Source organism: Oryctolagus cuniculus, chromosome 13 (genome assembly GCF_964237555.1).
Source record: "Oryctolagus cuniculus chromosome 13, mOryCun1.1, whole genome shotgun sequence".
In the NCBI taxonomy this organism is placed as follows: Eukaryota; Metazoa; Chordata; class Mammalia; order Lagomorpha; family Leporidae; genus Oryctolagus; species Oryctolagus cuniculus.
The window spans coordinates 66,535,168-66,548,113 of NC_091444.1; the positions used below are offsets into that span (position 1 = coordinate 66,535,168).

General features: G+C 42.3%; 1 protein-coding gene across 2 annotated transcripts in view; it reads left to right on the forward strand.

Moving 5' to 3' along the window:
- The window catches only part of CNST (consortin, connexin sorting protein), a 92,922-nt gene that overhangs the window by 26,219 nt on the left and 53,757 nt on the right, over positions 1-12,946 (forward strand). The window contains exon 2 of one of the 2 annotated variants that reach the window (XM_051820807.2): positions 3,620-4,147. The exons of the other annotated variant lie outside the window; for it this stretch is intronic. Within the exon in view, the coding sequence (XP_051676767.2) occupies positions 3,769-4,147 (379 nt within the window). The 5' untranslated portion in view covers positions 3,620-3,768. The remainder of the gene's footprint in view (positions 1-3,619; positions 4,148-12,946) is intronic. 2 annotated transcript variants of the gene reach the window in all.

Sequence of the window (12,946 nt, forward strand, 5' to 3'; positions counted from 1 at the left end):
CTTAAAAAGGACATTGACTTCTTTCAAGAACCAAGAAAAAGTATAGTATTTAGGTTTGATTTGTGTGAATTACAGAAAAATACCACCCTTAGTCTCCTTAAAGCATTTCAGTAAAATAAAATTATATGTAGCTATTTCTGTGTTAAGTTTTTAAAAAGTAATACCTGATGTTTAGTTTCATCAGACATCCATTAAGACATAGGGAAAATGATGTTAAACCCTTCATAGGATTGAGATTATGCATTTGTTTTAGTCAAAATGTAGATTTCTTAGTCTGTCATTTTAAATTATTTATGCTTATTTAAAATTTGTTCCTCGAAGTTTTATGGATTTCATGTCTTGGGGAACCCTTCCTTGAATATGTTCACTTGAAATTCTTCAGCTGAAGAGTTGCTGTGTCAAATGACTTTATACTGTGCATGTGTTTTAAATGCCATCTTGCCATAAACTTGGTTAGCACTCACTATCATTCTTTTAAAAGGCAAAATAGGCCAGAGTTAGTCCTGTAGCAGTGATTGTACTGTGTCCTTGTTTCTTTTATGAGAATGGTGTATGCATGGAGACTCTTAGAGAATAGCGGTACTGTTCAGATAGAGCAAATAATGTGGAATGCAATCTTAACTGTTTTGATAACTCCCTCGCTCCCAAACCAAAGTTAGCACATATTTCAAACTGTATTAACTGGGCCTCTTTCTCTCGGTGATTATCTTTTGCCAAGTGCTTTCATGCAGTGAGATATAGGTGTAACGGAAATTAAAATGTTGTTGGTATAGCATTGGGGGAGAGGAAAGAGGAAGAAAAAGAGATAAAAATAGCATTTTATTTATAACTTTACAAAATAAGTAGAAATATACTGATTAGAAATCCCATGAAGTTTATCTTATTGCTTATATTAAGGTATTCTAATTGAAATGTGTTAGGAATACAGACAGAAGTAAAATATTGTGTAGTAGATTTTTTACCTCAGAGTAGAGACAGGGTTACAAAGCAGAACCCATGTGTCTAATTTTTTCTCTTTTTTTCTTATTTTTTTAAAAGATTTATTTATTTGAAAGGCAGAATTTAATATACCAAGAGATTTTCATCTGCTGGTTCACTCCCCAAATGGCTGCAACAACTGGGGCTGGGCCAGGCCGAAGTCAGGAGCCGGGAGCTTCTTCCAGGTCTCCCACATAAGTGCCGGGGCCCAAGGACTTGGGCCATCCTCTGATGATTTCCCAGGCCATTAGCAAGGAGGTGAATTGGAGGTGGAGCAGCCAGGACTCAAACTGGTGCCCATATAGGATGCTGGCGCTTAACTCCCTATGCCACAGCACTGGCCCCTATTCTACCTATTAATTTGAGAATTTTTAAAGTCTATCACTGAGGTTTCTTTCTTTTTTAATAAGATTTATTTATTTGCATGGCAGAGTTACATAGAGAGGAAGAAAGAACACTTCTATCTGTTGGTTTATTCCTCAAATGATTGCATTGACCGGCCGGGCCAGGACCAGGCCAGGAGCCAAGAACCCCATCCTGTTCTCCTGCATGTACGGTAGGGGCCGAAGCACTTGGGCCTTGCTCCGCTACTTTCCCAGGTGCATTAGCAGGGAGCTGGATGGGAAGTGGAGCAACCCAGACACAAACCATTGTCCATATAGGATGCTGGCATAACAGGTAGCAGCTTAACCTGCCGCACCACAACCCTCACCCCATTTTTATTCCTTTTTTTTTTATTAAAAAAAATTGTTTTGTATTTCAGAATTACTGGAATATTTGATTCAGACCTAAAATAATGCTTGATCACCATAAAAATGTCAAAATATGACTGGCATCATTTTAAATATATGCATATATATTTAAATTTTGAAAAATATAAAGACATACATTAAAATGTATAAATATAGGGGCTGACGCTGTGGCACAGTGGGTAAAGCTGCCGCCTGCAGTGCCGTCATCCCACATGAGCACCAGTTCAAGTCCTGGCTGCTCCACTTCCCATCTAGCTCTCTGCTATGGCCAGGGAAAGCAGTAGGAAGAAGGCCCAAGTTCTTGGACCCCTGCACCCATGTGGGAGATAGGGAAGAAGCTCCTGGCTCTTGGTTTCAGGATCAGCTCAGCTCAGGCTGTTGCGGCCATTTGGGGAGTGAACCAGCGGATGGAAGATACCTGTCTGTCTCTCTCTCTACCTCTGCCTTTTAAATAAATAAATAAAGCTTTAAGAAAAAAATATAAAATACTTTTGGGTGATAAGAGGAGATAAAAAATAGAGGGCTTGTAGTCTGTTACACATATTTAAATACTAATAAAATCTTTGGAGCAGATTAGAGTTTTCCAACTCTCCACTTAATAGCCTAAAAGTAATTATAGTCTTCCCTTTTTTCTCTGAGTGCTTAAAAGGATTTTGCTGACAATCCTAAGTTCTTTCCAGGGCTTGTTTTTAGGAAGTGAAAGATAAGATTAGAGTATTGTGTAAATATATGTTACTTAAAGTTTGACCCTCATACCTTTCTTTTTTTTTTTTTTTTTTTTTTGACAGGCAGAGTGGACAGTGAGAGAGAGAGACAGAGAGAAAGGTCTTCCTTTGCTGTTGGTTCACCCTCCAATGGCCGCCGTGGCCAGCGCGCTGCGGCCGGTGCACCGCGCTGATCCGATGGCAGGAGCCAGGTACCTATCCTGGTCTCCCATGCGGGTGCAAGGCCCAAGCACCTGGGCCATCCTCCACTGCACTCCCTGGCCACAGCAGAGAGCTGGCCTGGAAGAGGGGCAACCGGGACAGAATCCGGTGCCCCAACCGGGACTAGAACCCGGTGTGCCGGCGCCGCAAGGCGGAGGATAGCCTAGTGAGCCACGGCGCCAGCCGACCCTCCTACCTTTTTGAAATTTATTTTTAAAAATACTTTACCTTCCATTGCCTTTTTTTTTTTTTTTTTTTTTTTTTGGGCAGGCAGAGTGGTCAGTGAGAGAGAGAGACAGAGAGAAAGGTCTTCCTTTGCCATTGGTTCACTCTCCAATGGCCGCTGTGGCCGGCGCACCGCGCTGATCCGAAGGCAGGAGCCAGGTGCTTCTCCTGGTCTCCCATGGGGTGCATGGCCCAAGCACTTGGGCCATCCTCCACTGCACTCCCAGGCCACAGCAGAGTGCTGGACAGGAAGAGGGGCAACCAGGACAGAATCCGGTGCCCCGAGCGGGACTAGAACCCAGTGTGCCAGCGCCGCAAGGCGGAGGATTAGCCTAGTGAGCCGCAGCGCCAGCTCCATTGCTTTTATTTGTAAATAATGCTGCTATTTATCCTGAGAAGGATGTACATTAGTAGCTTTCACTTCTTTGGTAAGGCATAACTTGAGTGCTTGATTTTAGCAAATAACCTATTCAAGCAGTGTTTTCTTTCATTAAGATGACAGTCTCAACCTGAGAATCACCTGGAGAACTTAAACAGTTCTGTCAGTGCCTGGACTCTGTCCTCAGAGATTCTGATTCAGTGGGTCTAGCTGGAATGCGGGCAGCTCCCAGGTAATTCTCACGAGCAGCCAGGGTTGGAAACCAGCGTGTTCAGTGAGTACTGGGTTGGGTTGGGTGGGGTTGCACGTGGAGAAAGAAGTGTAGCAATGAACTTCAGTCTTCTCCTTCTCTTTCCCAGTTGCAGGGAAACAACCAAGGGAAGAGGAAAATCAGAGATCACTGAGAATCGACAGAGGTTAGAAAATGAAGTAGTTTGTTCTCCTTCAGTCATTGTAGACATGGAAGGACTTTAATGAAACTTTAAACGGTTCAACAAAGGATGCTCTAATGGATGACAGTGATACCCCTACATATAATCTGCAGATAGAACCAAAAGATGGGTGTCTGCCTGGTGACAGCGTGGAAAGGACAGTAACATGCTTGGCTCCTGTGTCAGATGAAAATGAAAATCAGCTTGATGGGGGTGGGCAGGAGCACCTGACCTGCAGTGACAGCGCAATGGGAAAACCTGAAGTGTCTCAGCAGGACAGTCTCAACAATAATGAAAGTGCTATACCCACCTGTGAGGCAGCTGCAGGTGAGAACTTGGAAAACACTCCTTGTGAAGTCCCCAAAGATGGACAGACCTTCTTTGGAAAGGACAAAAAAACAACTGGGAAAAGAATTTCAAGAAGTAAAAGAGGCACTGTCAAGAAGATACCACAAGGTATTTTTAAATTATTATTTATACTACTCTTCAGTTGATTAAAAATTAATCACCTTCCTGTGTATAGTGTGCTAGCCCTTGCTGTTCTTCTCCTAATGTATTCTGATGCTAGGTCTACAGTAGCACGTGTGGATCCAGCTGTGTGTGGTATTCCTGCATGTGCTATGTCTCCACAGAGTTCCATTGTATGGGTGTGCCATAATTTACTTAACTACTTCCTTATGACTGTTCCATCTTTTACTATAATCAACTGCCGAAATTGACACTCTTTGTACGTGTTTTCATACTACATACTTTACATATGTATAGTCTCCTTCCTTTATAAATTAGGCCATTTTTGTGGCAATATCAGCCTTAAAATTTTACTTTTGTCATCATTGTTGCTTTGATTTCTAATCCATGAGTTTATGTGCTTATGAGACTTCTTATAATTATTGTAGCAATGTTGAGTAAGGCATTGATTTTAATTTTATCTGTTTTGTTACCCAGTTATTCATAGCATTTCTCATTTGGTATAGTTTTGCATTCAGAATTTATAGCTGTGGATTTTTTTGCCCAAATTTCAGGGCTGCCTTGGAAAAAGGCAGCATCTGGTTATTTTTTTATCAGAAACATGTGGGATTAAATGGTTCTGGTATGGCTTAGACTGGAATTCCATAGCATATCACCAGTTTACCCATGCCAGCAATCTTTATTTAGGACTATAGTCAATGAAGTGGAATGTCTCCTCTCTTACTCTGCTCTTTTCTGCATCTTTGATTAGAAATACAGTCAGCCTGTCTATACCCTGCTTTGTATTTGTTTGTTTCTTCTCTTTGGTGTAGGATATATCAAACTTTGCATTTTCTACAAATCTATCCTTATTTTATTCAGTAATGTAATCTGATAACTTTGTAGTACCATGTTATAATTTTGCTTTTCATACCCCTTTGTCTTTTCCCTAATAGACTTAAAAATAAAATAGCCTTTGACAAAGGATATGAAAGTATGTTTGTTAAAGATCTAAGGTAAACAGATGATGGATTAGGGCATTCAAAAAGTTCACAGAAAATGAGATTATAAGGTAAATTTATTTAAGTGAAAAATCTTTTGAAATCTGTGCATATAGGGGGGTCATTCAAAAGTTCATGGTTGAGACTGATGTGGTACAGTGGGTTAAGCTACCACCTTCAATACTGGCATCCCATACAGACACTGGTTCAAGTCCTGGCTGTTCCACTTCTGATCTAGCTCCCTGTTATTGTGCCTGGGAATACAACAAACAAGTGTTGAGCCCCTGTCACCCACATGGGAGACCCCTCAGAAGCTCTTGTCTCCAGCCTGGCCCAGCCCTGGCTGGTGAAACCATTTGAGAAGTGAACCAGTGCATGGAAGATTCCCCTCTCCCTCCCTCCCTCTCTTTCTCTCTCTCTCTCTCTGCCTTTCAAATAAATAAGTTGTTAAAAAAAGTTTATGAAAATGCTTTTGCATGCAAATAAACTTCAATTCCATATCCATGAGCTTTTTGAATGCCTTTGTATATGAATATAAATTGATTTATTCTGTAATTATCCTTAGGCAAATAGATCTTGCCCCTCTAATCCAACCTTGTTAACAATTTTTAAAGCAAATGTCTTGTACATATCTGAGGATCAGTCTTGGCTTTAATATTATGAGTTCTTTTACTTTTCCCTTCCAAGCCTTATTCCAGTTTCCCTAGGGGTGGTTACATAACTTCAGGTGATTTATAATATCCAGTAAGAAGAGATGTGTAGAATTACTATCCCTTAGGGTTTGCATTGTGGTGCAGCTGTTAAGCTGCCCACCACCAGCATCTCATATTGGAGTGCCAGTTTGAGTCCCAGCTGCTCTGCTTCTGATATAACTTACTGCTAACATGCCTGGGAAGGCAATGGAATATAGCCTAAGAGCTTGGGCCCCTGCCACCTGTGTGGAAGACCCATATGGAATTCCTGGCTCCCAGCTTTGGCCTAGCACAGCCCATGCTATTGCAGGCTTTTGGGGTAGTAAATCAACAAATGGAAGATCTCTTTGTGTGTGTGTGTCACTCTGACTTTCAAATAAATAAATAGATCTTTTAAAAAATAAAACAAAGGGGCTGACGCTGCAGCTCAATAGGCTAATCCTCCACCTAGCGGCGCCGGCACACCGGGTTCTAGTCCCAGTTGGGGCGCCGGATTCTTTCCCGGTTGCCCCTCTTCCAGGCCAGCTCTCTGCTGTGGCTCAGGAGTGCAGTGGAGGATGGCCCAAGTGCTTGGGCCCTGCACCCCATGGGAGACCAGGATAAGCACCTGGCTCCTGCCTTCGGATCAGTGCAGTGCGCCGGCCGCAGCGCGCTGGCCACGGTGGCCATTGGAGGGTGAACCAACAGCAAAGGAAGACCTTTCTCTCTCTCTCTCTCACTATCCACTCTGCCTGTCAATAATAATAATAATAATAATAATAAAAAGGAATAATTTACAGACTGTATTTCAGAGTACTTAAGAATAATTTGTTACTGATTTCAAATGCCTCAGCTTAATGGAGACTAAACAGAAGCATTCGGTTAGGTAGGATGCTTAAGTTTAATGGCTTCTTTTCATTTCTTACTCTTAAAGTCAAGTTCTATAACATTAAATTATTTTTTATTTTTCAAGATTTATTCTGTTTATTTGAAAGAGTTACAGAGAGAGATAGAGCCAGAGAGAGAGAAAGAGATTTTTCCATCCACTGGTTCAATCCCCAAATGACCGCAGTGACCAGAGCTGAGCTGATCTGAAGCTAGGAGCCAGGAGCTCCTTCCAGGTCTCCCACATGGGACAGGGGCCCAAGGACTTGGGCCATCTTCTACTGCTTTCCCAGGCCATATCAGAGAGCTGGATCAGAAGTGGAGCAGCCGGAATTTAAACTAGCACCCATGAGGGATGCTGGCAATGCAGGCTAGGGCTTTAACCTGCTGCGCCACAGCATCAGCCCCTTACATTTTTTAAACTTATTTATCTATATGAAAGGAAGAATCACAGAAAGGCAAAGGCAGAGAGAAAGAAAGGTCTTCCATCCTCTGGCTCACCCCCAAACCCCCAATTGTGGCTGCAACAGAAGCCAGGAGCCAAGAGCCTCCTCTGGGTTTCCCATGTGAGTGGATCATCCTCCACTGCTTTCCCAGACCAAAGCAGAGAGCTGGACCAGAGTGGAGCAGATGTAACGTGAAGCAGAGTCCATATGGGATGCTGGCATTGCAGGCAGAGGCCCCACCTGCAGTGCCACAGTGCCGGCCCCTTAGATTGCTTTTTAAAAAGTCTTCTTTTGTTCTTTTTGCTCCGACTTTTTGCTGGGTCATGGTCTCTGTAAAGAGTGGATATCTTACCTTCATTGTTTAAAATAATAGTCCCTAAGTATCACTAATTGGGTCAAATATTGATTAAAATGATTTCTTTTTTTAGTTTTTAAAAACTTTATTATATATCTGCCTTTTTAATTTGACAGGCACACAAGTGTGCATTGGAAAATTATAGCCACTCAAGATCAGATGTATGTGTGTGAATATATATATATATATATAATCTATTTCATATATCGTATATTATTTGATAATAAAAGTGAATGAGGTACTAATACATGCCACAACATAGATGAACCCTGAAAACATTATGCTATGTGAAAGAACACAAACAAAGGCATTTTAAAAAGTTTGTGGAAAAATGTAAATGAAAGATATATTTGGGGAGGCATTCAGTATTGCAGTTAAGATGCTGCTTGGAATGCCCACATCTCCTGTCAGTGTGCCTGGGTTTCACAGGTTCCAGCTTTCTTCTAGTGTACACTCTGGAAAGCAGCAGGTCGTGTCCCTGCCGTCCACATGGGGGACCTGAATTGAGATCCCAGCTTTGACCTGGCCCTAGCCAAGGCCATTATGGGTTTTAGGGGACTGACCCAGCAGATGGAGGATCTCTTGCTCTTGCTCTGCCTTTCAAATAAATAAAAAATAAATAAACATTTAAAAAATTGATTTGGTGATGGTTACACAACACTGAATATACTAAAGCCATTGAATTAAATGTATGCTTTAAGTAAGTGTTATGTGAATTTTATTAGTAAAATTGCTATAAGGGACAAAAGAAGGGGATAGTGGTGGTAGGTTTGGAAGATCTCTGTCTCTCCCTGTCTCTGTAACTCTAATTTTCAAATGAATAAATGAATATTTAAATAAGAAATAAAGATACATAGTATATGGGATTTGATATAACATAATTTTCTATAAACTTTGTTTAAAAAATACCACTAAATGTGTTTTTTTGTGCTTTAACTTATTGTCATATAAAAGTTAGTTCCTGGTTTCTTTAATCTTCCTTTCTCATGTGATTCCATTAACCCAAAGAACATCTCTGATGTCAGTGACTTTTAGAAAATTATAGAAAATCAGTGGGGATGTGAGGAGTGAAAGGGACCATTTTAAGGAAAATTCCACCATTTGGTTTCCTTTGAATATTAGGTTTCCCCCTTCTTCCACAAATAGATACTATTTTTAAGTACTTGTTTTTTAATTTAAATACTTTCCTTTGTATTTGTACATGTGTATGAGGGTACTTTTTTTTTTTGACAGGCAGAGTTAGGCAGTGAGAGAGAGAGAGAGAGAAAGGTCTTCCTTTTCCGTTGGTTCACCCCCCAAGTGGCCGCTATGGCCGGCGTGCTGCGCTGATCCAAAGCCAGGAGCCAAGTTCTTCCTCCTGGTCTCCCATGCGGGTACAGGGCCAAAGCAGTCCAGCTCTCTGCTTTGGCCCAGGAGTGCAGTGGAGGATGGCCCAGGTCCTTGGGCCCTGGAACCAACGGAAAAGGAAGACCTTTCTCTCTGTCTCTCTCTCTCTCACTGTCTAACTCTGCCTGTCAAAAATAAATAAATAAATAAATAAAATATGTTAAAGTGTAAAATGTCTAATCAAGCTTCTACGAGGAAAATTGAGGAATCCAAATGGTGGTGCTAATTGGTATGTTCTGCATAATTTAGAGTTTAGATCCCAACAATATTTATGTGTGCTAATTGTGCCTGGAATATGTAATGAAAACAGCATGGCGCAAACTCCAGAAAGCGGTGATATTTGAGGGACAGCTGTAAATACTGTGACTGAAAGGGTCTAACTGCCCATGGAGTTAGCTGCTGTTACAGCCTAAGGCCCAGGGATGGAGAGACACTGGCATCACCAGTATGTGGGAGCTGTCATTGATATGCATTTGTTCAATTTTCTGTGAGTTTTATAAAGTTCATTTTTGAAATGCTCTTTTAGAGCCACTGTGTATCTGTAAAATTTAAATATTCAGTTTAGGGTACTCAGACTTGTGTGTCTGTCAGACTTAATGAGCCTTTTATTCAAAAGGAAAAAATAAATGATGATTTTTGGGTTCAAGATACTCTGGTTGGAGGCTCATAGATCGAGTCAGTGTGGTTTAGTGTGGTTTATTAGAATTTTTCATGAGCAATTAAAGCTCTGCTTCTTTAAGGGCCCAAGAAAGCAAACAAGCTATAAATAGTGCTTGCTCCCTGCACTCAAGAAGAGAGCCCTTTGTGGCATCTATCCGAGAGGAAAATAAGAATATTCTCCTGAGGGGTTATACGTTGCTGTCCCTCAGAGTCTCCTATGACAGCACATTCCTACTGAAGCTTTTAAACCATTGATAATGAAGTAGTAAAGGGTGAGGTCTTTCAGCCTTACCTGAGTCTCTCAAAATGGTCCTGAAGTATTAATAGCAATTTTTATGATGCCACCTAAAAGAAAGTCCAGCAGCTAATTTTGTCTTTCCATCCTTGGATTGACATCGGATTCATCCAACACTTGGTCAGGAGACCAGTGCTGCCGCTTTTGGTTCCTGCTGAATTGTGTGTGCACTTTGTATGTTACCTCGTTTAATCCTTTGCCATTAGTTTATGAGGAGGTAGGTTGAGCGTCAGGTCGCTTACTTGGGTCAATAGTGTTGCTTGACTCCAGTCTAAACAAGATCTTAACCACAGCCCTGCCTTGCTCCCTCTGAAGGCAGAGGCTGCAGCCTGAGGGTACGGGAGGAAAATGTGCCACGTGGAGCAGTTGGTAATTATACCATAATTACATGGTACAGCCCTTTGACCCCAGGTCAGATGACAAGGAACTTGGCTCATTTTCAAGTTCATCTCATAATACTATGTCTAGTATTGAGGAAAAGGAAGGAATATTTACTTTCGTCACTTCTAGTGTATTTTACCAGTAATTGAAGATATTTAGGTGGTAGATATTCACCTTTCTGTTTTCATTGCATTTACCAGAACCTTCGAGTGAGGAAATGTGGGAGGGAGCATGCACAGAGTCTAGCATAGGAACCACATAAACCATGTGTTAAAATTTATTTCTGGGGGCTGATGTTGTGGCACAGTGGGTAAAGCTGCCGCCTGTGACACCAGCATCCCTTATAGGCTCCATTTGGAGTCCTGGCTGTACTTATGATCCAACTCCCTGCTGATGGCCCTGGTGGAAAAGCAGCAGCAGATGGCCCAACTACTTGGGCCCTTGTCACCCATGTGGGAGACCTGGATGAAGCTTCTGGCTTTGACCTGGCCCAGTCCTGGCTGTTGTGGCCATCTGGGAAGTGAACCAGCAGATGGAAGATCTCTGTCTCTGTAACTCTGCCTTTCAAAATAAATAAATATTTTTTAAAAGTTATTTCTGATTTGTCTTCCAAAATTGAATCAAGAAATGCTGTAACATTAATGGGTATGGCAGTTTGAGGAATTCAGTTATACGATTAGTCTAAGAATCAAAATGTAAAATCTCAGTACTGAAAGCAATTTTTCTTGTAAAAGTAAAATAGAAGTTTGCCTTTTTAATTATTTCAATATACAATTAAGGGACATTAATTATATTGATAATCATCAGCATTATTCCCAAAACTTAACACCCTAAACAGAATTTCTGTACATAGGAAACGCTAACTTTCTTTTTCCTTTTTATAATTTCTCTCTATTTATAGTCTGCTTTTGTTCATACATTGTTTTCCTGATGTCCTTTAATTCTTTGTCCGTGGTTTCCTTTAGCTCTTTGAGCTTAGTTAAGGCAGTTCATTGAGGCACTAAGCTAATCCTCCTGCTGTGGCCCGGGAAGGCAGTGGAGGATGGCCCAAGTGCTTGGGCTCTGCACCTGCATGGGAGACCAGGAGGTAGCACCTGGCTCCTGGCTTTGGATCGGCACAGTGCGCCAGCCATAGCGGCCATTTGGGAACTGAACCAATGGAAGGAAGACCTTTTTCTCTGTCTCTCTCTCTAACTCTGTCAAAAAAAAAAAAACAAAAAAAAAAAAACAAAACAAAAAAAAAAAACGGGCCAGTGCCGCGGATCACTAGGCTAATCCTCCGCCTAGCGGCGCCGGCACACCAGATTCTAGTCCCGGTTGGGGCGCCGGATTCTGTCCCGGTTGCCCCTCTTCCAGGCCAGCTCTCTGCTGTGGCCAGGGAGTACAGTGGAGGATGGCCCAGGTGCTTGGGCCCTGCACCCCATGGGAGACCAGGAGAAGCACCTGGCTCCTGCCATCGGATCAGCACGGTGCGCCGGCCGCAGCGTGCTGGCCGCGGCAGCCATTGGAGGGTGAACCAACGGCAAAGGAAGACCTTTCTCTCTGTCTCTCTCACTATCCACTCTGCCTGTAAAAAAAAAAAAAAAAAAAAAAAAAAAAAAAACCAACAACAACAACAAAGTTCATTGAAATTCTTTGCCTGATAAGTCCATTGTCTAAGCTTCCTTGTAGCTGTTTTCTGTCAATTCATTTCTTTCCTCTGAATGGGCTATACTATATTGTTTCTTTGTATGCTTTGTGGTTTTGTTGTTATTGAGGAAAATGGAATATTTGCATATTGAGATTCTTCTTGCTCAGGGTTGGCTGTTCTTGTTGCTGAAGTCTTCACTTTTGTTCTTTTTCTAGTCTATACAAAATTGGCTCTGTCATAATATTCCTTTAACATTTAACACTTCTCTGGGCCATTTAAAATTCTGCCTCAGGTTTCACTTCCTGCTTGCTCTGTGCTTATAGATTGTCTAGTGGTAAAAATTAAGGGTCTTCTCAGGTCTTTTTTATTTTTAAGGTTTATTTATTATTTGGAAGGTAGGGTGACAGAGAGGGGAGAGAGAACCATTCACTGGTTTACCATCACCACCCCCCAGCTGCCAAGGGCCACAACAGCCAGGACTGGGCCAGTCTTTTTGTTTGTTTGTTTTTTTACAGGCAGAGTGGACAGTGAGAGAGAGAGACAGAGAGAAAGGTCTTCCTTTTGCCGTTGGTTCACCCTCCAATGGTCGCCACGGCTGGCGCGCTGCGGCCGGCGCACCGTGCTGATCCAAAGCCAGGATCTTCTCCTGGTCTCCCCTGGGGTGCAGGGCCCAAGCACTTGGGCCATCCTCCACCGCACTCCCTGGCCACAGCAGAGAGCTGGCCTGGAAGAGGGGCAACCGGGAAAGAATCCGGCGCCCCGACCGGGACTAGAACCCGGTGTGTCGGCACCGGCTCTGGGCCAGTCTAAAGCTAGAAACTAAGAACTCCATCTGGGTCTTCCACGTGTGTAGCAGAGGTCTAAGCCCTTGGAGATTATCCACTGCTTTCCTAGATGCATTAGCAGGGAGCTGGATCGAAAACAGAGCAGCTGGAACCTGAACCGCTGCTTTAATATGGAATGCTAACGTCCCATGCCATGACTTAACCACAACACCGGCCCCTGTCTCAGGTCTTTTTTCAACACGCGTCTTGTCCCAGACTGTCGTATGGTTTTCTTAATTCCCCAATTTGCATAAGCATTTTTGAGTGCCTGATT